Genomic DNA, 22699 nt, shown 5'->3' with positions numbered 1-22699 from the left:
GAATGCTGAAATTACTATTTTTAGCAAGTGCTGCCATTTGTGTTAGTAATAAATGTATCACGTTGTTATGGCAACTGAAATCCTAATGTACTGATTAATGGCACTGACATTATTTGATTGAACAACACATGTGATTCTGTTCAATTCTCTGAATATTTTAACAAACTTCTTTTATTTATTCATTTGGTGCATTAGTTCTACACAAATTCAGTGTGCAATGCTTTCATAAAAGATTGTCATGTTACAATACCTTAGTGATCCTAAGCTGAGGTCAGAGACAGTTGTCTTCCCTGAGCACCCTGAATATATTTCCCTTATAATAGATTTAGATTTGCTATTATAAGTGCAGTCTTTTTTTCAGGTGTTCTAATAACCTAGTAGTACTGGCAGTTGCTGCTCTATATAGAAAAAACTGGACACTGTGTCAGAACAAAATGTGGGTTTGGTCTTCTAATCTGCTTTCTCATAGCTTCTGTTCATTAATGTTTCCTGTAAAGACTAGGATTTTTATACTTGATCTTTGAAATTTCTTTAACTTGTCAATTCCCAACAGTCTGTGAATTCAGCACTGATTTTAGTGGATTCAGTTTCATTGTCTTTGTTTCTCTGCTGCATATTACAGCAGGGCTGAATCTGGATTTGTTGTTACCTTGGTTTCTTCAGCTTCCGCTGGAGTTCCCATTGCATGGGGTTGGCAGTAAAATAGTTGTAACTGCTGTTCCTAATAGATGAAAATTCATCTGCTACTGTAAGCACCATCACCATGATGATTAAAGTAAACTGATTCAATGGGCAATGTAAATTAAAATTATTAGGTTGTCTTCAAAAGCTTTCCAGTTAAATTTAGCATTCAGTCTGCATTGTTACTCATTTATCGCCAGAAAAAATAATAGGACACAGACTTCATAGCATTGTTGGTAAAAGGTTGTGTTTTAAATCTCTGACCACTATCACTAGTTTTTGTCTGATTATGGAATCATAATGGTATCTTGCTGTCAAGATAAAGCAAATAGAATATATTTACTAATAGATGAAAAAAAAGTATGTATTTACAAACACAATAAGAAGCCACTGGAGGTAGAAGACAGATCACTGAGTTTATCAGTCTTTTAAAAGATACAGACGAGTGCAGGTGGGAAACTTATGTCTGCAAATCAAATCCTTCTATTAGCTTTTGCTTGACTGTAGAAATAAAGAAGCTCCTGTCTTGATTATCAGGTCACATATGTGCATTTATCTGTGTATGATACAACAAAAGAAAGAGCCTTCTTTTTTAAAATTTTAATGTTTATTTTTAATGTATATCTTTAATTCCTTATTTGTAGTACAGTTATATTCCCTACAAGTTGCAAATTATGTTATTTTGTTTTGGTTTTTAGAGAGCAGATAATAAAACAGTCAACAGAACTCGTCTGCAGAGCTTACAGTGAGTTATATGCAGCTGTGATGGATCCTTCAAATGAATATAAAGATCCAGAAACCATCCTACACAGATCTCCTCATCAAGTTCAGGCACTCCTTTCATAGTCTTGCGTCCCCCAAATTAATCAGAATCCATAATTCTGTATTTCTTGAGTATTTGCATTGAATTATTTTTCTGCTTTGAATTCGGATGTGTAACTGTATAGTTAAGATATGTAGGAATGCAGTTTTCTTTAATCTGCTTGGCAGAAGTCTAGTCTTTCCTGTGTCTTTGAATACTTTCAATAGGCCAGAAAATAGAATATAGTTTGAAAATTATTTTAATGTATTTCTCTGATGGAAGTGGACCTTGACAATGTGCAATCTCTTTGAAAAAGGAGAAAAGCTTTTTTCCTTGCTGTACATAATCCTTTGAACTACGGGTTTAACCTGTCTGTTATGACCTCACAAATATTTTTATTTGCTCTATTGTCTGTTCTCTCACCCTTTGTCTCACCCTGCCATCAGTAAACACCAATAACTGAAATTTTAATACAACTGATACGCTTTGAATGACTCATGCATCACTTTGCAGCTTATAAATCATTTCAGAGTATTTGATGCTCTTTTGAAAATCCTGTTGATTAAATCTTTGAGGGGAAATTTGTGTGGTTTTTTTGCAATCTGTTATCTGGTGTTTTCTGTCAGGAAAAGAAATGTTTGAATTACACACTTGTATATAACCTGGAAGTTAATTCTTTAAATTATTTTTATAATTCTGTTTTACTGGAAGGATTTTGGTTTAGCGCAATTGTTTTCAGTAAGAATCCTTGTATCAGTTGAAGCATACTTATCTCCTAAGGCTGGGACCAGTAACAATGTAGGTTAGGAAAGTGGTTTGCACAAAAGTATGGCCATTCCTCCCTCACATGTACGTGATTTTTGTTTTGTTTGTTTTTTATGTACAGAAAAAGTCCATCTGCTCTAGTACAAGTATTTACTCAGTTCATAACCCATCAAGAGATTTTCATGGTTTACATGACTTGGGATTTATGTGGGAGAGCTGGGGTGTCTAGATGTCCCAGCCTAATACATAGAAAACCGTAAGTGAAGCTTTCATTTCTTTCCTCCTTCGGTGCAAGCTGAAGCTTCCCCCTGTAGAAGCTCTGATATTACAGAGTTATGATTTAGGGGACTTCTGCTTCCAGGAAAAGATGAAAATAAGTAAGTAGGATATTTGTTCTCTGTTGGGTCTTGGAATAATTATCTGCAAATTCCTTAAACATAGTTATTCTTTAAGAAAGTACTATTAAAGAGAAACCTTCAGGAAACAAAAAGTTAGTAAAATGGATTTGTGACTACCTTGGGTTTTTTTCAGGTGCTCTAATAACACCTAATAACAGGTTTCTTTGTTCATTTGTTTTTATAGGATAATTTAAGCAAACTGTTTCATTGGAAGCATTTAAGATTTTCTTCTCTTTGTTACTGTAGGAGTGCCAGAGTTATTACAGTTGCCTGAGGTTAGTCTCACAATATATGTGGCTTATTTTATGTACATCAAGGGGGAGAAAAGCAGTCATTCATATTGAATAACTTATTTTACTTTTATTAGTAGTAATAGTCCACATATAAAATACATACTTGGTGGCAGCCAAGTCTGCAGCTTAGTGTATGCTTGCAAAAGAGCAAGACATAAAGAACAGCAGCAATACATTCTAGCCGCTTGGAAGACTCATTGCACAAAATGCATTCAGTGCGCTCAGAAAGCAGCTTCTGTGGTAATGCCACAATAAAGCAATAGCTCCTTTTCCAAATGGGAGTAATTTGTTGGTATAGAAAGTGTAAGTGTCCCTGGAGTTCTTCATCCAGGAATAAATCTTTCTGTAAATATGAATGTTAGATTTATTCTGTTTAAAATCTCTAGACCTATAAGACAAAAAATTCCAGAAGCTTAGAAAAGCTCTAATGGAAAATTACCAGGTAAGTCTCTTTCTATTACTCAGATTTTGCCTTGCCATAGTATACCTTCAGGCGGCTGTTCATTGTTGTTTAATAATGTTAATATTGCTTAATATGCCTGTAATTATTATCTAATATATGACAATTACATCAGTTGTGAAAGGACTATAAATTAGCTTGAGATGAGCATACTCATAAGAGTGAACTTTTTCCTGAAATAATGCTCAACATCAGTCTCCAATAATCAGTAGCTTGCATGAGGAGTTGCTTCCAATGTTTGATTCCTTGTAGAGACTTACTAATGATTTTGTCTTCTCTTAGTAAAAATACAAAAGCTATAGAAGTTGTAGTTTAGGAGAATTAAAGTCAATAGCTAATTTTGATCTGTGCAATTAAAGCTAATGACCAATGGTCATAAATAAGAAAGGACATAAATAAAAATATTTGAGTTACTGACTCTTGTCTTCCATGTTGTTATTTTCTCTTCCTTGCCTTGCTGTGAGTAGGAAGGAAAATGTGATTAGATTATGACCTGCCTTTTCCATCTTGGTTTTTCTGACCCTTTTATTTTACAAATTCCCAGGACTTCCTCACTAGGAACCTTGATGTTGCAGTTCCCTGATCAGCTAGTGGATCCATAAGCATTGCAGTAAATGAAATGAGTCTGGGTGTCAGTAGCTGGCCCATTTCCAGACCAGTTCCTGCAGCTCTGACTTGAGCATCCCATGTCTGAAGAGATGCTCCTGTGGCTGGGCTGAGTCAGTCAGCCCTTCTGCTGTTGGGCCTTATCACTTTTCCTGGAGGCACATGGCTTTTCCTGGAGAGAGCAAGTCCCCTCTCTGTGCTGGGCCGTGACTGGGGAAGGTGGGAGGAGAGAGGGGTTTGCTCACTGCCCACAGCAGGCAGCACTCACTGCATGTGACATGCTGACAGCCCCGTTCTGAGAACAGATGTGTTGTCTGGTACAAAGAGCACTTTCCTGGGAAGTGGGAGAGCTGGGTTCTGGGCCAAAGGAGTTTGGAATCAACATATCCCATCTTCCTGGCGAACACCCAGCCCTCTGACTGTTGTGTAGTAAGAGATGGGGCAGGTCTGTTTCTTCTCTTTTGAGTTCAGCAGCTGTGCATAAATCAGTGCAAAATATGGGGGGCAGGAAATGGAATAAGCAAGGAGGAGTGTGGCCCTGTGGCATGTACGTAAGGGGTCTCTGAGACCTCCAAGGTCTGGATCTTCCTGTGTTACATCTGGACCTTATCTTTGTTTCCAATACATGAGTCCCTGAAATACAATCGGGTTCCCAGGACTTCTGTCACCCACGGAGTATCCAGTGAGCAGCAAGACACGGAGTTGGGCTTGGGCTGGACCCAAGGTGGTTGATCTGTGCTGGTGGCAATTCCTATGTGTTCACTCCTACGTGTACAATTTCCTCCTTCCTGCTTTATAAATATTCACACCACTGAGGAAATAAAATATAAAAGTTGTTTTAATTACAACAAGCAAGCAGCAACCCAGACATGGTGATTTTTTGTTTTCTGTTACAGGAAAAGAGAAACTTGCAGGGGTTTGGAAAGGTGATAATCTATTTGTTTTGCAGCATTTCAAGTGCTCCTCCCTGTTCGCTAAGATTTATGACTCTAGCCCTGCATTTTGTCTGTTAGACTCAGCTGTAATTATTTTTATTAATGTTTTGAAATATGTGTTGAGGGAAAATACTTTCAGAACTGCTAAACTTTTCCATTTGTTTAAAAAAATGTAACTGTTCTTTGATCCCTTTACTTGCCTTGCTGAATCACTTTGTGGACAACCCAGGGGGTGGGACACTTACAAAATTTTGAAAATTAAACAAAGAGGTTAGACATATTTCCATGAGCAAAACACACCCTCCAGAAAGGAACATAGACATGGGTGTGGGTTTATTTGAAATCCACTGCCACCTGCTTCTGAGGGAAAATATGGGAAAAGAGACATTTGCTTATGATGAGAACACCCATCCAAAACAGCCCGGCTAAGGTTAGATGCTGCAAATGGATGTTTAATTGATGTTATGCTTGAGAAGTTCAGAGGATTTCCAAAAATCATGTAACTCAACTCACATACTGAATTTACTTGGTAAAGATTTCCAGAACTGCTCCATCTTTTCCCTACCAGTCTTGAGAATTTTGCAAACTTTATTTCAAGCCAATCTAGCAACTGCTGCACAAATGCTAACCCTTGAATATTTAGATTAAAATGAGATGCTTTGAGTCAGCCAGTACATACAAAGCAGTAGTTGAACACAGAGCAAATGTGTTTCTTGAAAGTTTTTAAAATGGGAAATTAATATAACTTGAACTCAGATGTTTGTCCTGAGGGGTAGGAGAGGCAATGCCATTCATGTGGCAGGGCAGATCTCTCTGGCAATCCACTACACAGTAGAAGTCAGCTTCACTTTTTCAGAATCAAAATCCTTGGAAATTTTTATAGGTGCTCATGTGCTGTGTTGTGCTCAGCTGTTGGTTCTCCAGCGAGGCGGCCAAGCTGTGATCCAGGGGGATGTCCATGCCTGGTGTACGTTGTTACCAAATGCTCAAAAGCTGGGTGAACCTCTTGGCACACAATGATCCTTTTCCAATATCCTAACTATCTTCAGCCTTTAGTAAAGAGGCACTTTGTGCAGAGCTGATGTAGTCTGAACTAAACACAGGACATTGTTCCTGGCTTGGTCCTCATCTACCTGTTTATCCACCCAGAGATGGTGCTGGTAGATCTCCAGCAATCTGCAGAATCCACTGGTGCAAAGCTAAGGAAAAGAAAAGCACAGAGGAGCCCTTTACACCTGAAAATGCACACTTTTGTACATTACTATACATATCTTGTGTGCATTAAGGTCTGAATTAGGGTATGACCCCCTCATGCTACAGTTGTCACAGCAACTTTGCATACAATGGAAAGATGAACCACAAAGGCTTTGCTCTTAACAAAAGTTTGTTTTGACTGGCTTGCTTTAGTAATAAGGAAACCTTGGTGGAACAAGATATGGCTGAAAGGTGTTTGATAGATTACTGCAGAGGACCTGGCAGAAAAGAAAGAGACTGTTGCATGTTTCATATTCAGACAACGAAGCTTTCACTTGCTGCCTAGTTCACAGATGTGGCATTGTCAAATTGCAGGAAAATGCCTGGCAGACTGTATCATTGACTATTTTAGGGAGGAAAAAAATCAGAACACACTATTTATAGAAGCCACACAAATAAGTTCTGAGTTCTTATCAGCCAAAGATAACATTAGTTGTGATTTATCAAAGTAATCTTTATTTTATGGAAAATGGATAATAGGGTGTAATTTAATCCTCTGTGAATGTAATGTATATTTCAAAGGGTTCTTTTTTGTCAATAAATGCATTTGTTGTACTTGTTAAACTAATTAGTCTGGTTGCTGTTTCTTAGGACAGGATAAAAGATGCCCATTAATGAAAATGGTAAGGAAAAGATGGGTTTGATAGTTTGTGAAAAATTTTGTACTCATTGCAAGCCAGTTTTCTGAACAAAACAGATTTTGCCCTCACTGCAAGCCTGTGTAAACTGAGTTTGTGCAGATTATACATTTTTATTTTTTATTAATTAAAAAATAAACAATTACCCCAGAAAATTAATCTATTCTGTGCTTCACCTGCTACAGCCATCAGGGTCTCCTCCAACGTTTTTGGCTATTAGTGCTGGCACAAGCTACCAACCCCAGAGCTGAGCGCTAGCAGTGTGGGTGATGTTCCTGGCTGGTTTTCTCTCCTCTCTGCATTTTTTCCACCCTGTGCAAACACATTCCAGGAGTCACAGAGAAAGTGAAAAGGGAAGAAAATTGAGCTGTCTGGGTGCATCCTGTGCCAGTCCCTGGCCAGCCATGCACCATTCACTGGGTGAGGGAAAGTTTTGCAGGGGCAGAGCATGGGGCTGAAGTTCTGTTGAGTCTTGGCTCTGAGAGGGGTCCTGGCAGCAGTGCCAGGGTGTAGAGGCAGGACATGAGATCATTCTTTGGATCTGCAGCTGACCTTAAAAGATCAGAAAGTCAGAAGTGGGTAAGAGTCAGAAGAGGATATATGTTTTATTATAATAATCTTTTCATTTTTTCCTTAGCGTTTTGTTGTCCTTGTTTGTAGCCCGGCAGCCTCATACGCTTTCAATAGGAATTTATGAATGATTTTAAGAGAAAGACTTTTAAAAGACTAGCTAAGCTCTTAAACGTCTTCTCCCATAGAAATGTCTCAGAAAATGATCCTTAGAAGGACCAAGTTATGGAGAAGTCCTTAATGGTCTTTTCCTGATTGTCTGTAGCAGTTTTACATGATCATCCCATTTTCTTGAGTTTCCTTGTACTCTCTGTCGTAGAAACTGTCCAAGTGCAACATTTCTAATTGTGAATTACTGTATCCAGTGGTTTCAAAGGACCTCAGATCTCCTGGACACAGAGGTGAGAAACCTTGGTCACATGTCCAGCTCCCAGGGCCCCACTGGAGAGATTGTAGAGCAGATCTGTCCTCTCCAGCCCTTCCCCACCTTGCTCTGAGGACACCTACCTACTTCAGCAGGAGAGACTTGCCCCGGTACACAAAGAACAGTTCCTCTGCTGCCTCCACTACCTCTGTCCTGAGTGCAACTCACAGCTTGGGATAGGGCTGTCCATCTCCTTCTCCGCTGAAAAGAAGAGGAGAATTACCAAGCTGCTTGATTTTTGTAGGTGAAAAAAGCCTTCACTTCAGCAGCCTTGCAGTCAGAAATCTGAGTGGCAAGCTCAACCTTCCGCCTTTGGATCTGGTGGTCCTGTTGCCTCATACCTAAATACTGTGGGAGCAAAACTTTATCTGTGTGAAGATCCATCCCCAGCTGTAGCTCAGAGAGAAAGGCTCACCAGATCTGTGCCTCAGATCTGGTGCTCCAGCCCACCCCAGGACAGCAGACTGGATGTCTTCTCACAGCAGCCCTGCTAACGCTGCAAGGCAGAGCTGATGTGGGGGGCTTCCAGGACAGCAACCCAAGCAAATACCAGGATCAGCTTGCCAGCACTTTCATGAGGAAAGGGCTCTGAATCTGAGGATGCTCTATCCTTGCTGTGCTCCCTTTGGTTTCAGTAATAATTTCTACTTTAACACGCTCATGCACTATTTGGTTATTTTATAAAATACACAAATTTCTGTCAATCCCCTTCCCCAGGCCTTCTTGGCAGCAGTCAGGAATATCACAGTAGTGATAATGCTACGTCAACTTTCTAATTAAATTAGATCAGTTTTGAAAGTTCTTTGAGTTTTATGTTTCTATACCCAGAATGACAAAAAGGACTGAAAACTGCCAACCATACCCAGAGCTGCATCAAAAGAAGCAAGGCCAGGAGGGTGAGTTGATTGTGCACCTCTAATTTGCTCTTGTGAAATCCTTCCTGGAGTACTGTGTTCTGCTCTGGGGCCCCCAGAATAAGAACATGGACTTTTAGAAGGAACACTTCCCACCCCTCTGATTGCTGAGGCAGAGCCCAGGGAGAGAGGTGATTTCCACACAGGCAAGTGCAGAATCTTTTCCAGTAATCCCTACTGAGCAGAGGAAAATAGCGACCTTACGTTCAGGCTTACATTTTTATGTAAACACTGAGTGAATGATGTGTCTTTTACTTCGGGGAATTGATATGCACTGAGAAAATTGCAGAAAGGTGAGATGTGGTATTTTTTACCGGTATTTTTTCTGTCCTGCAGAGCCTGTGTTGTCTTTCATAAACAGGTGAGGATGTGTCTGTGGTTGTGAACATGTTCTTCCTTTTTCTTCTTGGAAATCCACTCTCAATGAGTCTGGAACATTAGATAAACTGGTGCTAATGAAATAAAAGGTTTTATTAGGTTACACAATGGCATGCAGTGACTTAGAGGACAAAGTGAAATATTTACTCAGGCTAACTTTAGGAAACAAAACAGCTAAAGAGGCCACAAGTAAAACAGCTGAAAATAAAAATTGCATGTGTCAGGTAGATTTGTAAATTAATTGTGGGGATAAATAATATAAGGGTGTTATGTGGAGAGCAAGTTACTTTTTTTTTTTCTAACTTTCTATTGTAAGTCTTTGCAGTTACCTCCCCACACACCCATTACACGATTGAACTTTGGATCAACTCTGCAAAACTTCAGCATATGAAGTGACTTCATGGGAATGTAAACATGTACTTAACTTGGAGTCCAACAGGTGCTTGTGGCCCAAAGACACCTCTTATTGAGGGCTTGGCTCACACTGATGTCAGGAGCACAGGACTGGGTGCTCAGTGATGCTTTTCTGATCAGGTCGAGAAAATTGCTTCAGAAGAGATTAACTTGCTTTGGAATTGCTTATCTCCACCCACAGACACCACAGTGGTGCCCAGTTTGGAGACAGCTATCTGCAAACTGGAAACTGAGCTTGTTTGGGTTGGCATAGCTTTAAGTAACTAGAGATTCCAGCATGGCCTAAAATACCCTTAAATGCCACAAACCCAGCAGAAACAAAATAATTGAATGGGCACTTACCCAGCCAGGTGCATACACACACTCCTGTCTGTATTTTTCCGGACAGAATGTGTAGGCTGCAACCTTTCCCAGATATTTTTGAGCAATATCCTCCTCAGCACGTCTGGGATGTCATGAGACCTAAGCTCTGCCACTGCCAGCCTGGAGCCCAGCTCATGAACAGCCTGCTGCTCCACACTCCTCATTCCACAGGTGCTTCCCTGACTGCAGCCACAGCAAGAGGAGTTTGTACAGCAAAATTGAGGCTGAGACCCCCTAATTGCCTCTATCTCCTCCATCTGAAAACTCAACAGCCAGTGCAAACCCCACACTCCTGAGCAGAGATGACTTTACATGATTTAGTAGGCATTTATTTCTCCCATCTCCTGATGTCATATTTTCTCACCAGGTAAGCAAGTACACATTCCTGAGCAGCACCAGCATTTCTGAGATTGATTTTACTGATTTTCTGGATGGAGAAATGCAGTGGATTTAAAATGTGCTGTTTGGGTACTGAGATTTACAGAAGCAGAAAGTTTTTCGCTTCCCAGACACTTATCCTGGATACATTTTCTGTACTCATGATGTTCTTGGGCTAGAAAAGTTGCTCCAAATGTTGCCTAAGTGGAAACCAGAATTAGCTCAGAGCTCTGTTGCAGGTGACTGAAGTGGGTGGAGTGGCAAAAGGTGAAGCATGGGACTGACTGCCTGATTTTTTCATAGTTTGTTTTTCCATTGAGTTCCCATATTTGTAGAAGTTTCCACACACAATTCAGCACACAAATAATCCTAGTGCATGTATATATTTCAAATGCAGCAGGTGAATTCAAAGGGAGGGGACATGTGCACACGTATGTTCTTGTGACCTCCATCCCACAGGTACATGAAAGGCTGCAGTTGGTTTGAAGTTTGGTCCCTCAGCAGAGGTACAATCTTGAAATAACCTTTAAGAGTGTACTATCACACATGAGTTTTTTTCTGACTGCAACTGAAGACAGAGAAATAACATTCTTCTGGTCAAGGGCTGAATCCAACAAATGTACTTGGAGGAAACTCCCAATCCAGATCTCTCCATGGAGAACACTGACAGTGAGATTTTAACAAACCAGTAGGAAAAAAATGTTCCTTTCTGCATTTTGGTGTATAAAAATATGAGCAAAAATTTATACATATATATTGGCCAATGTTTACACTTTCGGAGAATCTCCCATTAACCTCAGATTTAATAGATTAAAATGAATATATTCACTGCAATTTTATTCCCTCCTAAAAGGAAAAAGAGACAAATTTAATGGTAATCTGTAACTTGGATATTGATGCTGCTTGTTGTTAAAAGGGCACAGAACATGGAAATTCCCCAGCAGACTTATTTTCCATTTATCTGTTTTCTAAACCATGCTTTTCAATAGTCCACATATTTAAAGCTCAATCTTCACAGTATGTCCAGATTTTTGCTATGCAAGTGGAAATACATGGAGTGCTGTGAATTTAGATCCACATTTTTATAAGATGCCCATTCTTTCCAGTTTCAAGACATAATACAGAACATTTGCAAATCCTTTATGACTCTCCTATATACACATTTTTATTTTAGACTCAAGCTGTTAAATGTGTTGTCTGTGGCTGATTTCTTGTGAAAAGTCTTAACTGCAGCAATGATTAAAAGCAGGTTTTGGTCCAAAAACCCTGATGGAGAAAGAAAGCAGGAGAAAACAACGTGTGCAGTGTACACTTTGAATGCAACAGAGCAAGAGTTAGCTTAATACTTCAGTCAGAGAAGGTGAAAAGCAGTTTCGTTTGGCACTTTGTATCTCCTCGCCTGTAGATCCCAGCTCCTGAGAATGGGAAACCCTAAAATCACAAGTCAACAAAGAAGAGATTCCCTAGAATCAGAGGAAGTGTGAGGGATGTGAGCAAGGAAAGATAGGGTTTGCAGAAAGACATGCATGGAAAATGCTCATGAGAGGCAGAGATTACTTAAGGCAGAAATTAAGATACACGTGGCCCAGAAAACATGACAGGAAGCTGCTCTAGACCTTGATGGCAGAGTGAAAGGCAGAGGAAAGTCTGGCAAGCTCAGATAAAGGAGGTGGTTGCAGCCTGAGTGATGGGGAGGGGAATGTGCAGAGGCTGCCAGGACACAGGGAAGGAGGGAAAGGTATTTCTGGGGAGGGGGAGTGAGCGGCAAGATCAGAGGGTACTCACTGAGCAACGAAACAGAGAGGAGAAAATTAACACGGAGCTAGCGATCACTCTGGAGTGAAGGATCCTGCCATGTGCAGGAAATGGCAGGCAAGAATAAAGACTTTTCAGGTTTCAGGTAATGACAGTTCAGACAGGCCCATCTGTGTCAGAAACATCAGTACAGTCTATTGCAGACGTTCACATGCCAGGCACAGAGAAAGAAAACCCCCTTCATTTAGAAAACACCAGAGTCACTTTCACCTTTCCATAAGCTGCCAAGCCCCACAGCTGGCCCAATCCTTGTTCCCATTTGCAGTGCCACAGGCTGTATGATGCAGCCTGCAGGTGATGGAGACAGGAGGGTCTGTGCCTGTCCCCTGTCCCTGTGGATAGAGGGACTCTGGAGAGCCTTGGAGGATGCTGGGGAGAGGCAGTAGGGATGCACTCTGCCAGTGTGACCCTTTCTGCTTTCCAGTGAGCTCTGTGGGAAGAGAAAGGGAAGTGAGAGGAACAGATGGAAACTGCCCTGCCTGAGCTCCAGCAACCCTGATGCCATTGTTAGCTGATGATGTGGAGCGGTTTGCTTGGAGCAGGGGGACAAGCAAGGGAGAGGTTTGCAGTGCAAACAGCAAAACAGGAAATCTGGGTTTCTTTCCTGTTGTCACCACTGGTGGGGAAGTCAATCTCTGTGCTTCAGTTCCCCCACCCTGGGTGTTGCAAACACTCGACAGGAGTTAAGAACAGGCTCTGGTCCTGGCAGGGTGGGAGGAGCCTGAACACACACACATATGAGGAGTGGGCTTCTCTGCTGGTTTTTCACATCCAAAACCACAGCTCCAAATAAGCAGCTATTTTATTCCCCTGATGCTGACACTCTAATCTGAATTTTTCCTCTCTCCTTGTTATCCAGCTATAGGGTGCAGGAGAAAGGCAAGGAGGAGGCTCTGCCCAGCCCTCCTCGTGCATCCATATGTGTCTGCTTGCAGCAGGAGATTAAAATTGCTTACCTGCCCTTCTTACTCTGCTTCTCCAGCAATGTTGTAGATGATGCCAGATCTCTGCCCTCATCTGAAACACCATTTAGCAGAGACTATGAGGTTGTAAAGTGGTAAGAATAGTTGCCTACTTAAATACTAAATGAGGTCCTAAAGCCAGAACAAGCAGCCTGCATCAAATTATTCAGAAGGTAGCTCAGGTCTAAAGCATGGGTACGTGCCTGTGGAGGGCAATTCCAGGGTTATAAGCACCTACAGAACCACAGTTTTGGCCCTGCCTAAGAATTCACCCAAAGTAATTGCAGCTTTAAGGCTTTGTTTATATTTTTGCTGCTGTCCATATTTATTGAAAGAGATTATTTTTTCATGTTCCAACTACCCAGATGAAATTTTTCACTGAGAGCAGTGTCTGCTGTCTAAATAATTGTTTCTTGTACATTAGAGACAGAACTGACTTTCTCCAGCCCCTTATACTGTTGGTTCATCCTATAAAGACATTGTTAAGCTGGTCATGGGGAGTAGAGATGGGGAATGGGGGTAGAGATAGTGCAGATATTTACCCTTGCCTAGGTTGTCCTTATAAATACTTAAGATCTCTTACCTAATAAGTGAAGGTTTATTTTACATGCTACACCCTTTTCCTATTCTCTTCTTCTGCCCTTACCTTTTCTATATCAGAATCATCCGACTCTCTTTATCTTGTCACTTTGACACTCTTCTTTTGCTGCTAATGCAGTTTCCCTCTTTTACCTCCCTTCCCTTGTGAAGTCTCCTTGCCTTTGTGCCCTTTTCCAGGAGCATCATCTTCTATCACAAACTGCAGATTGTATCTCTCAGCCTTCTCCATGGTGGTTGATTTTAATCCTTAGTCCTAGTCACTTGTGACTAATTGGATTGCTTTCATAACTCACAGACATTTGCACTGGGAATTTCCCCTCTGGTAATTTAAATTTAAGTAGCTCTGCTCTCAGTTGTTACTATTTTCAGTCAGAGACATTTCATTGTGAAAAATCAGGTTCAGGGTGGGTTTTCCTCCAACTTATTTATTTTGAAGACCATTAAGGTGTATCCTCTAGAAAAGGGGATTTCTTTTTTAGCCTTTTCCTTTGTTTTATTTCTGTTTGTTTGTTTGATTTGTTTGTTTGCTTCTTCTAACAGTCACAAAACCTAGAAGAGAAGGTTTTAATTTAATTTCCCCCTCTTCCCACATCCAGCATTCTCAAGCCGTTTCTCCTGTTTTCTATCTCTTGTCTCCTTGCCCCCCAGAGCTGCCTGGCATTTCTTTACCACATGGCACTGTGCCAAGTAGTGCTTTCCCTAAGGCCTCAACATCAAATCCCTAATTGCTCTAAGCACCACGTTCTTCCTGTACTCTTTAGGCTGCATCTTCATTTTTCAGTGGCTTTTCTATTTCTTGTTCAGCACTGCTTTTACTTACAGACATTTTAGAATATTGATGACCTTCTCAGGGTGTCTGTACTTGTTTTGGTGGGGATTTTTGTTTTGGTTTGGTTTGGTTTGTTGGTTTGTTTGTTTTTAATAGATAGACCCTACATCTTATACCTGTGGATTCAGCCATCCTGTAAAACCTTGGAGCACCCTTGGATCTCATGCAGATGGGTGTGTGTTCTCTACATCAGAAGGGGGATACAGTAGAATAAAAAACAGTTATAGGGAATAGCAATTAAAATGATGAGAAAACTGCATATGAAGAGAAACTGAAAAGGCTGGATTGCCTCGATTTGGAGAAGAGAAGGCTGAGGAAGGATATGACAGAAGCTTACAAAATATGAAAGGGACTGTAAGGGAAATGAAAAGCTATTGTTCACCTCATCCATCAGTAGAAGTGTGGGCACTCAATGAAATACAAATGAAATTGTAACAGAGAGTAGCAAGAAAAACTTTACATGGCAAATAGAGAAATTCAGGAACTTGTTGCCACTGGAGGTTGTGGAGATGACACTACCATAAAAAGCAAAGGGACTGGAGAAAGCAAAGTCATGAACAATAAATCAATAAACAGAATCTAAAGAAAATGAGCCAGGATGCCTCCTCTAACCTCCCTAATCCTGTAATTGCACCTAGGCTTGTGTGCTGTGCCCAGAGAGCCAGGACACACAGACATTGATCTGATCCGATCTGGGAGGGCATTTCCTGCACTCTTCTGCCTTTCCTGTTTATTGCTAGAGATCATTAAGCAGCAGGAGTAGCACCATGCAGAGAGAAGAAAGACGAGCAGGAGCATGGCCTTTTGGGGAGGATGGATGCTCAGAGGATGGCAGAGTTAATAGGAGTCAACAAAATTTCAGAGGGCTCAGGTGAGACTGAGACACTGAAGTGCTCAGCAGCAGAAGGCAGAGCGAAGATGTGATGCAAATGGGTCTCCTTCTACACCAAACTATCTTGTTAGATAAAAATTGCAAGAAAGGAGAACTGATTCATAGTTTCGCCCTGCTGCAACTCATTGTGGGTTGTAGTGATAATGAAAATAATCCAGAAAGGAAATAGGGCACCCCTGCAAACTGTTACAAAATGGACCTGCTGTGTGTTAAGGAGAAAATTTGTTGCACACAAAAGGATACTTGTGAATAAAACCAGTTTCTGCTTTTACCCAGTCTTCCCCTATGGTTTATGAGGGCTGCTCAATCTGTAATTTTTTAAACAATATGCTCCCTGGTCTTTAGCCTTGTCTACCCAAACTGTGAGCAGTTACAGCCAGGGACCATCTCTTGGTATCTAGTACCTGAGAAACATGATTTAATTTGGCATGTAATGCTATTCTGTAAGTACTTTTTCCTTTGAATGGTTGTGCTGTAATGTCAGAGTATGTAAATCGAGTAAATACATCCACTGATGTTATATGGTGGGAAAATCATAAGTGAGCAAGAGAAGCATTTTCCTGTTGTGTATAGTCAACATCTGGGAATCAGAAACATAGGTTTTGAACCACCATTGAACCACGTGCAAGGTGAATATCAGAAGTTTGTTGTGGTGAATAAACTTTGTTTATTCAAATATATGTCTTTTGCAAGACATAATATACTTCATGTGTAGAAAATCTCCAGCCCATAATGGAGCTGGGGCCTGGTGTGAAGGTGGATCTCTTACCACTCCCCTTCATGAAATCCTGACCACCCTGCTTGGCCCTTCTCCTGGACAATTGTAAGCAGGAGGGGAGTCAGCTCAACTTTAGATCTGGTCCAGGACAGAATATTTGCAACTCCAGTTTATTTGTAACAGAGAAAATGTTAAAACATGCAAGCACATAATCAGTAACCAAAGGACAATCTTTTAAAAAACAGACTTTCCTCTTCCCATTGTCAGTATTTCTGCATGATTCCTGTTTACCTTTTGCTAGAGAGTAATTTCACAATCAGCTACAGCTAGTTCATTTTCCAGAAACCCAAACTGAAACTTAAAATAAAATTGACTTATAAAAAGAACTCAAAAATATGCACAACATAGGAAAAGAAAGGAGGGAAAGGTTTGCCTTGAACCCTGATAAAGATGTGAAGTGTAATACTACCCTGCTCCCTATTTACCCAGTTCAACAAGCAGCTGTGTTTGGTCCAGACAAGTGAAAACAGCAGCAAAATGTTCCTGTTTATATTGGGGCTCCTTTAAATCTGTTTTGGCGGCTGTTTGCTTAGTTCTAATTTACAAAAAAAAAAAAAAGAGACACCAGGAAAGAGTGGTTCCAGTTGAAAACCTTGAGGTAGGGATTTTTGCAGGCATCAGTGGTGCTGAGCAAAGTTGTCCAAAAAAGCTATCCAAGTCTCAGCCAGAGCCAGGCATTGCTGATCTCCACACACTGAATCTGCAGGAATTTGGGAGGTTAAAGGCTGGACATAAGCCAGAGGTTGTAAAAAACACTTGACTCCTGTTTTGTGGAAGACGCCTGTGTTACCATCTTTCTCTCCTACAGAAATCTTCCATCTGCCTGTGTTAATTAAGACCCACCAAGGGCCAGGCTGGCCCCAGCAACAAGTCCCCTCACCACTGAATCCTTCTGGAGCATTCCTACCATCTCAAGTTGATGGTGTCTTTTTAAATGCATCCCAGCCCTCATGCAGGTAGAAAAAAAATCTGACAAACAAACAAAGAAAAACTTCTCAATTCCTTTTTCCCTACTATTTGACTTGTCAGAACATCAGCACTGAACAAACTGGATACCTTTCATTTCAGCAAAGGGAGGAGAGGCACTTTTATCACCTTTTCACATCATGACTGAGGATAAATAAAAAAAAAAATAAAAGAAAATGAAATGTTTCAAGTTGAGTGAACCCTCGGGAGGTGCTGCAATTTGTCAGATTACATGAAGGTTTTCTGAGACTTTTGAAGAATTTTCAGATTAAAGACTTTCTTGGAAACTGATGTCTTTCTCTCCTTTTACCCAAGGACTGTAACATATAGCCTGAAATTCACTGTGGTTGGACAACAGAAAAAGAGATCCCCACCCCAGGATGTCATTATTGAGTGCAGCCTCAACAAATTTGCAGGTGGTATCAAGATGACTGGTAAAGTTGACACGCTGGAGGATGGGATGCCATCCAGAAGGACCTGGACAACCCTTGGGGGCCATGGGGAATATCATGAGGTTCAACAAGGCCAAGTGCAAGATGCTGCACCTGACTTGGGGCAACCTCCAGTATCCACACAGGCTGGGGGATGGGCAGATCAAGAGCAGCCCTGCCCGGAAGGACTTGGGGTGCTGGACAGGACCCAGCAATGTGCACTCCCAGCCCAAAAAGCCAGACATGTCCTGGGCTGCATCCAAAGCAGTGTGGGCAGCAGGGTGAGGGAGGGAATTCTACCCCTCTGCTCTCATGAGAACCCCCCTGGAATGCTGCATCCAGTCCTGGGGCGCCCAGCACAGGAGGGACCTCTTGGAGCAGATCCAGAGGAGGGCCATGAAGATGATTAGAGGAATGGAGCACCTCTCCTATGGGGAAAGCTGAGAGACTTTGATTATCCTGGAAAAAAAGAAGGCATTGGGGGGACCTAATTGTGACCTTTCAGTACCTTGAGGGATCTTACAAGAAGGGAAGGAGACTGTTCACAAAAGCATTTAGTAATTAGTGACAGGACAAGGGGGAATGGTTTCAAATTGAAAGTGAGTAGGTTTAGATTTTAGGAAAATATTCTTTACAGTGAGGGCAGTGAGACACTGCAACAATTTGCTCAGTGAAATTCTGGGTCCTCCTTCCCTGAAGGTGTTCAAGACCAGATTGGATGGAACCTATGGCAGGGGGATTGGAATTAAATGATCTTTAAGGTCACTTCCAAACAGTCCATTCTATGATTCTGTGATTCTATGACTGTCCTTTACCCTGCAAATTATAGGAGCCAGGACTGCATATATTTGTTGGGGTAAAGTTGCTACCTAACTTTTGTATTTTCAGTCAGTCTGTTTTGTATTTGCACTGTTGATTTTTGCTCAGAATAGTCAGCCACAGTTGTGCATGGTATTGTGATTACTACCTGCATAACCCCTGTGATTTCAGGTTATCTGGAGAACATTGTGCTATTGAGATACTGCTCAAAAATGCAAATATGGACTGTGGGAATGCCCAGAAAAGATGGTTTCCCGTCTGACTTCTATTTTTGCAAAGGAAGATAAACATTATACAGTGGAAAGAACAAAAACATGATGGGAGTCGAGAGCATGAGGCAACAGGAGAAGATAGAAAAGTTCTTTAGATGAAGGTTTTTGCAAAACAATAAATACACTTGCTTTGAAAGCCACAGGCATTGTTTTCATATGGCAATAGCTCTCACACAGGGGCCTCGGGCTCAATGTAATCTCACAAGGTATTTTTAGACGAGGGTGGCTATTGCTGCTATCAGTGTCTAACCTCAACTATCCCTTAGTGTGCCAGTTCCTTGATTACCTTCCAAATCTCTTGCCTTGGCCTTCCACAATAGCTCAGATTTCTGAGTCTTCTGTGTTTGAGTTGGTGTAGTCTGTAAAGAAAGTCTGCGAGTTCAAAGCAAGGCTTAGACAACACCAATACATACGAACCCAGAGGTAAAAGACAGAAAGTTGGAAGACCATTTAGAAGGCTATTATTCACCTATGAAAAGGTGAATAATTTCCTTCTTCTTCTTCTTCTTCTTCTCTGCCCTTTTTGTATTATTCAGACAATGTGGTCTTCAAATTGTTGAGAGCTTCAGGCATGAAAGGTTGTGGTCACCTAAAAGCTACTTTGCAAAGCACTCTTGGTGCAACAAAACCATCGTGTTATGATAAAGAGAAAAAGAATCAAACCTGAGGCAACTGCAATGCAACAATTCTGTAATTGGAAATAATTTCCAGCAATTAATTGCTGTTCATTTACAGGGATGGGACTAGGATCCAAAACAGGACTAGCAGACAAAACAGCTTGCTCACTGAGGCTAAGGCCTTGCCCGAAGTGGATAGAGGAGAGGGAGCAATGTGGCAACGTGAGGTCTAAGCAGACCCTCAGCAAGCCAGTTTTTAGAGCAGCCTGAAACATAAGTCATTGTGTGGATGAATCCATTTCAGCTACAAAAGTTGCCACCAAAGTGACACATGATTGATAGCTGATAACACCTTTAATCTTACACTGCCTGAGTCACCCTCATTACAATTAACACACCAAGAGCAGCTGGTAAATTAGGGGTGTAATTGCCTTAACATCCCAACAGTCAAGAAAGAGAATGAAACTCCCAAATTAACCACAGTTTCCTGGAAGTGAGTCTCCTTCTCATGGAGTGTACAGCTGCAATCATGAATCAGCTGCACCTTTTTGGTGTCTAAACTTAAGTAGAGAAAATTGGTTTGGAGGCCATTCCCCAAAAAGTCAGAAGGCAGCAGTGATGGAGCAGTGTCTGTTTCACACAGGGAGGGATGAGTCTGTGCAACAAAGGGTACCAAGGCATGGAAATGATGAGTTGTGTCTGCAGCAAGGGCATGACTTCTTCTGACACCATATTTACCAGTAATCCAGTGTCTCAAATACTGTACAGCTAATAAAACTCAGGGCATGCATCAATCCCAGTCCTGCTGCATCTTCCCCCTCTTTGTTCATCTCCTACTGTCAGGAATGTTGATGCATTTCCTGTATAACCACCCAGCTCTTTCAGACCAGAAAAGTGACTGCTCTTCCCTTTGAGGCTCTGGAGAACTGCTGCCAAGAAAAAGTAAAGATGTGTCTGGTGCTGTGATGAACTATGAAGATGAGGATACATCTCCTTTCTCAGAAAACTGGGGCATCACATTCCCTCTTTTATCTCAGAGCTTTGTGATAATGTTCTTGATTTCCATAATATTTCAAAATGTTTGAGGGGTGCTGGGGATAGCTTAGCAGGGATACATTTTTGTACTCTTCCTTAGGTGTCACTACATCAGAAACAGGATCTATGGGCTGCACAGGTCTGTCAATTCGCATCTTCTCAACATGCTCCTATTTATTTCTTTGCCAATATTTTCCACTCAATGAAAGAACTTTTTGGAATTTTACTCTAATACATTCACAGGTAACAAATGTATCTACTCTCTGTCTTTGATTTGCGAGACTAAACAAGCTGACAGCTTTCTCTGTCCATTCACAGAAAAGGTTTCCTTACCCTCAAGCAACCCATACTGTGAGAACTCTGCTTGGAGAAGCCAAGGAATTCCTATGATGTGCATAGAAAATTAACAGGCATGAGACATTTCTGAAAAATATTGTGGTTTAAGGCATCCTATAATCAGCATTTTTTACTTTTTCTTCTTAGCACATTGTGGTTACCTATTAGAATCGATAAATGTTCTATAAAACCAATTCAAATCCTTAAAATGAAATTTCAACAAATAGAAAATCCATAAAATAATTGTAACTTCTTTTAAATCTAAGCATTTTCAGTAAAATAATTTTAATAAAACACACAATCTTATGTTACAAGTCAAAAAGCATTAGTAGTTTCAATGATGCTTTAAATTAAGCTGATTTATACATGCATTATTTAATATCTCTAAGCAATATTTGCTTCATTTCATATAGATTTCAGGTTGCTTTTGGCAGTTTATACATAGTAGCTAACTCCTTAACACATTTGTGAATGTGATTAATTTATTTTTAGTTGTTTATAGCAAGTTAATATGTTTCCCAAAGTAACAATGATGGTAAAATTCTCCCAAAGCATGGCAGTTACAGATGCAAGCATTATAAAGATTAAATAGTGTGTATCATCTTATAAATTTGTCTTTGAGATAATACAAAATGAGGCACAGTCAGTTAAGATATTAATCCTGTATGTTTAAAGTCTCTGACAATGAAACTATTTTATGAAATAGCTTTTAAGGCAGTTATAAGAGCGGTTCTCTCTCCATTAACACCCACACACACATTAAGCAATCCTCCATTTCACTCTGATAATTTTAGAACTGGATAGCTTTGTTATGAAGCTGAGAAAGCAACAAACTCTGTGTTTCTTTTGTGCTGCCTGCAAAAATGGGGGGGATGATCTCCAAAAGCAGGTGTTCCTTATACAGACAGCAGGGCTTGCACTCAGGTGATGCCCCAGTGCCTCCTGGGGAGCTGCTGTCATTTTATGGGGGACCATCACTGCTGGGACCCCAAGATAACATTTTGCAAACATTTAATGTCACAAAAATCGTCTGCTCATGACAGAGGTGGGACTGGGCACAAAACTGCTTGTCAAAGGCTGCATCACTACTGCTCATTCTAATTCATCCTGGAGGGTGTCTGTATGTATCACACAGAGATATATATATATATGCATAGTCACATCTGCTTTAGAATGGAACTCCAGTGAGGCACTTAAATACAAAGTGATGGTCTGAAGAGGTAAAAAAAGGCTGTAGGGAGAGGCAGACCTAAGGCAGACCTTGGCAGGATGTGGCTACAAGCAGGTACTGAGGGTGCTTTGCCTCTTTTCTCAGCCTTGCCTACTCTTACCAAGCTGCTGTGCTGCCACCATGGATGCCCCCGTTTATGGCTCCAGAGCTGGGACACTGTAGGTACAGCTTAGGTGAGTACCTAAGTCCCAGTGGAGCTTGGGCAGGAACTGCTCTGGAGGTAAGTCTGAAGATCCAGACTTACCTCCCTCTGTCCCTCTGCCCACTCCCTCTCTCCTCTCCCCCTTCTCCTTTGCTCTTACAGCTCATTAGCTTGCTGATTTCAAGCTTGGTCCCAGCAGATTCTCACAGAGGCAGAGCAGCAGCTGAGCTGCACAGACAATTTGTGTGTTATTATCTAAAAGGAATTGCTGCTGATGGATTGACAGGAGGGCAAACTAAGGGACAACAGACTCTCCCCTCCTCTCTCTTCCTTCCTTCCCTCTCCTGCCCCTTCTCTTGGGCAGTAAGAGGGGAATAGCTTGTGCCACTCAACGAGGATAAGGCACCAATATGGGTAATGAAAATATGCACAATTCTGTGATATAAGATGAAAAGCTTAGGCACAAAAGCACTCAGGGGGAAAGGCTGGCTCGTAGCTCATGGGCCCTCAGAAGAGATCCTCAGAGGCTGCAGTTGGTGCTGCCTGGTTTCACTCACTTGCAGATGAAGCAAGTGCTGCTGTGGCAGGAGACAGAGCGGTGGTGCCAGAGCAGCGTGGCTGTGAGGACGTGACCCACGGGGGTCTGTGCCCCGTGCACTGCTGTCAGAGCCCTGGCACTTCTCTGTTCCTTTCATGGCCAT

General features: G+C 41.3%; 1 protein-coding gene and 1 long non-coding RNA gene across 2 annotated transcripts in view; one reads left to right on the top strand and one right to left on the bottom strand.

The window, feature by feature from the left end:
* Window positions 1–3816, top strand: part of COG6 (component of oligomeric golgi complex 6) — a 54406-nt gene extending 50590 nt beyond the window's left edge. Inside the window, exon 19 of the mRNA XM_021526614.4 lies at window positions 1380–3816. Within this exon, the coding sequence (XP_021382289.3) occupies window positions 1380–1527 (148 nt within the window). The 3' untranslated portion in view covers window positions 1528–3816. The remainder of the gene's footprint in view (window positions 1–1379) is intronic.
* Window positions 3432–22070, bottom strand: LOC146768703 (uncharacterized). Its single transcript, XR_014955080.1, has 2 exons — window positions 9055–22070; window positions 3432–8027 (listed from the first exon to the last, which is right to left on the bottom strand). It is a non-coding gene; the product is annotated as an uncharacterized LOC146768703 (long non-coding RNA).
* Between the last annotated feature and the right edge of the window lie 629 nt (window positions 22071–22699).

Source organism: Lonchura striata, chromosome 1 (genome assembly GCF_050655825.1).
Source record: "Lonchura striata isolate lonStrDom1 chromosome 1, ASM5065582v1, whole genome shotgun sequence".
Taxonomy (NCBI): domain Eukaryota; kingdom Metazoa; phylum Chordata; class Aves; order Passeriformes; family Estrildidae; genus Lonchura; species Lonchura striata.
The sequence above is the reverse complement of the archived record's forward strand: the minus strand, read 5'-3'. Positions and strand labels throughout refer to the sequence as shown.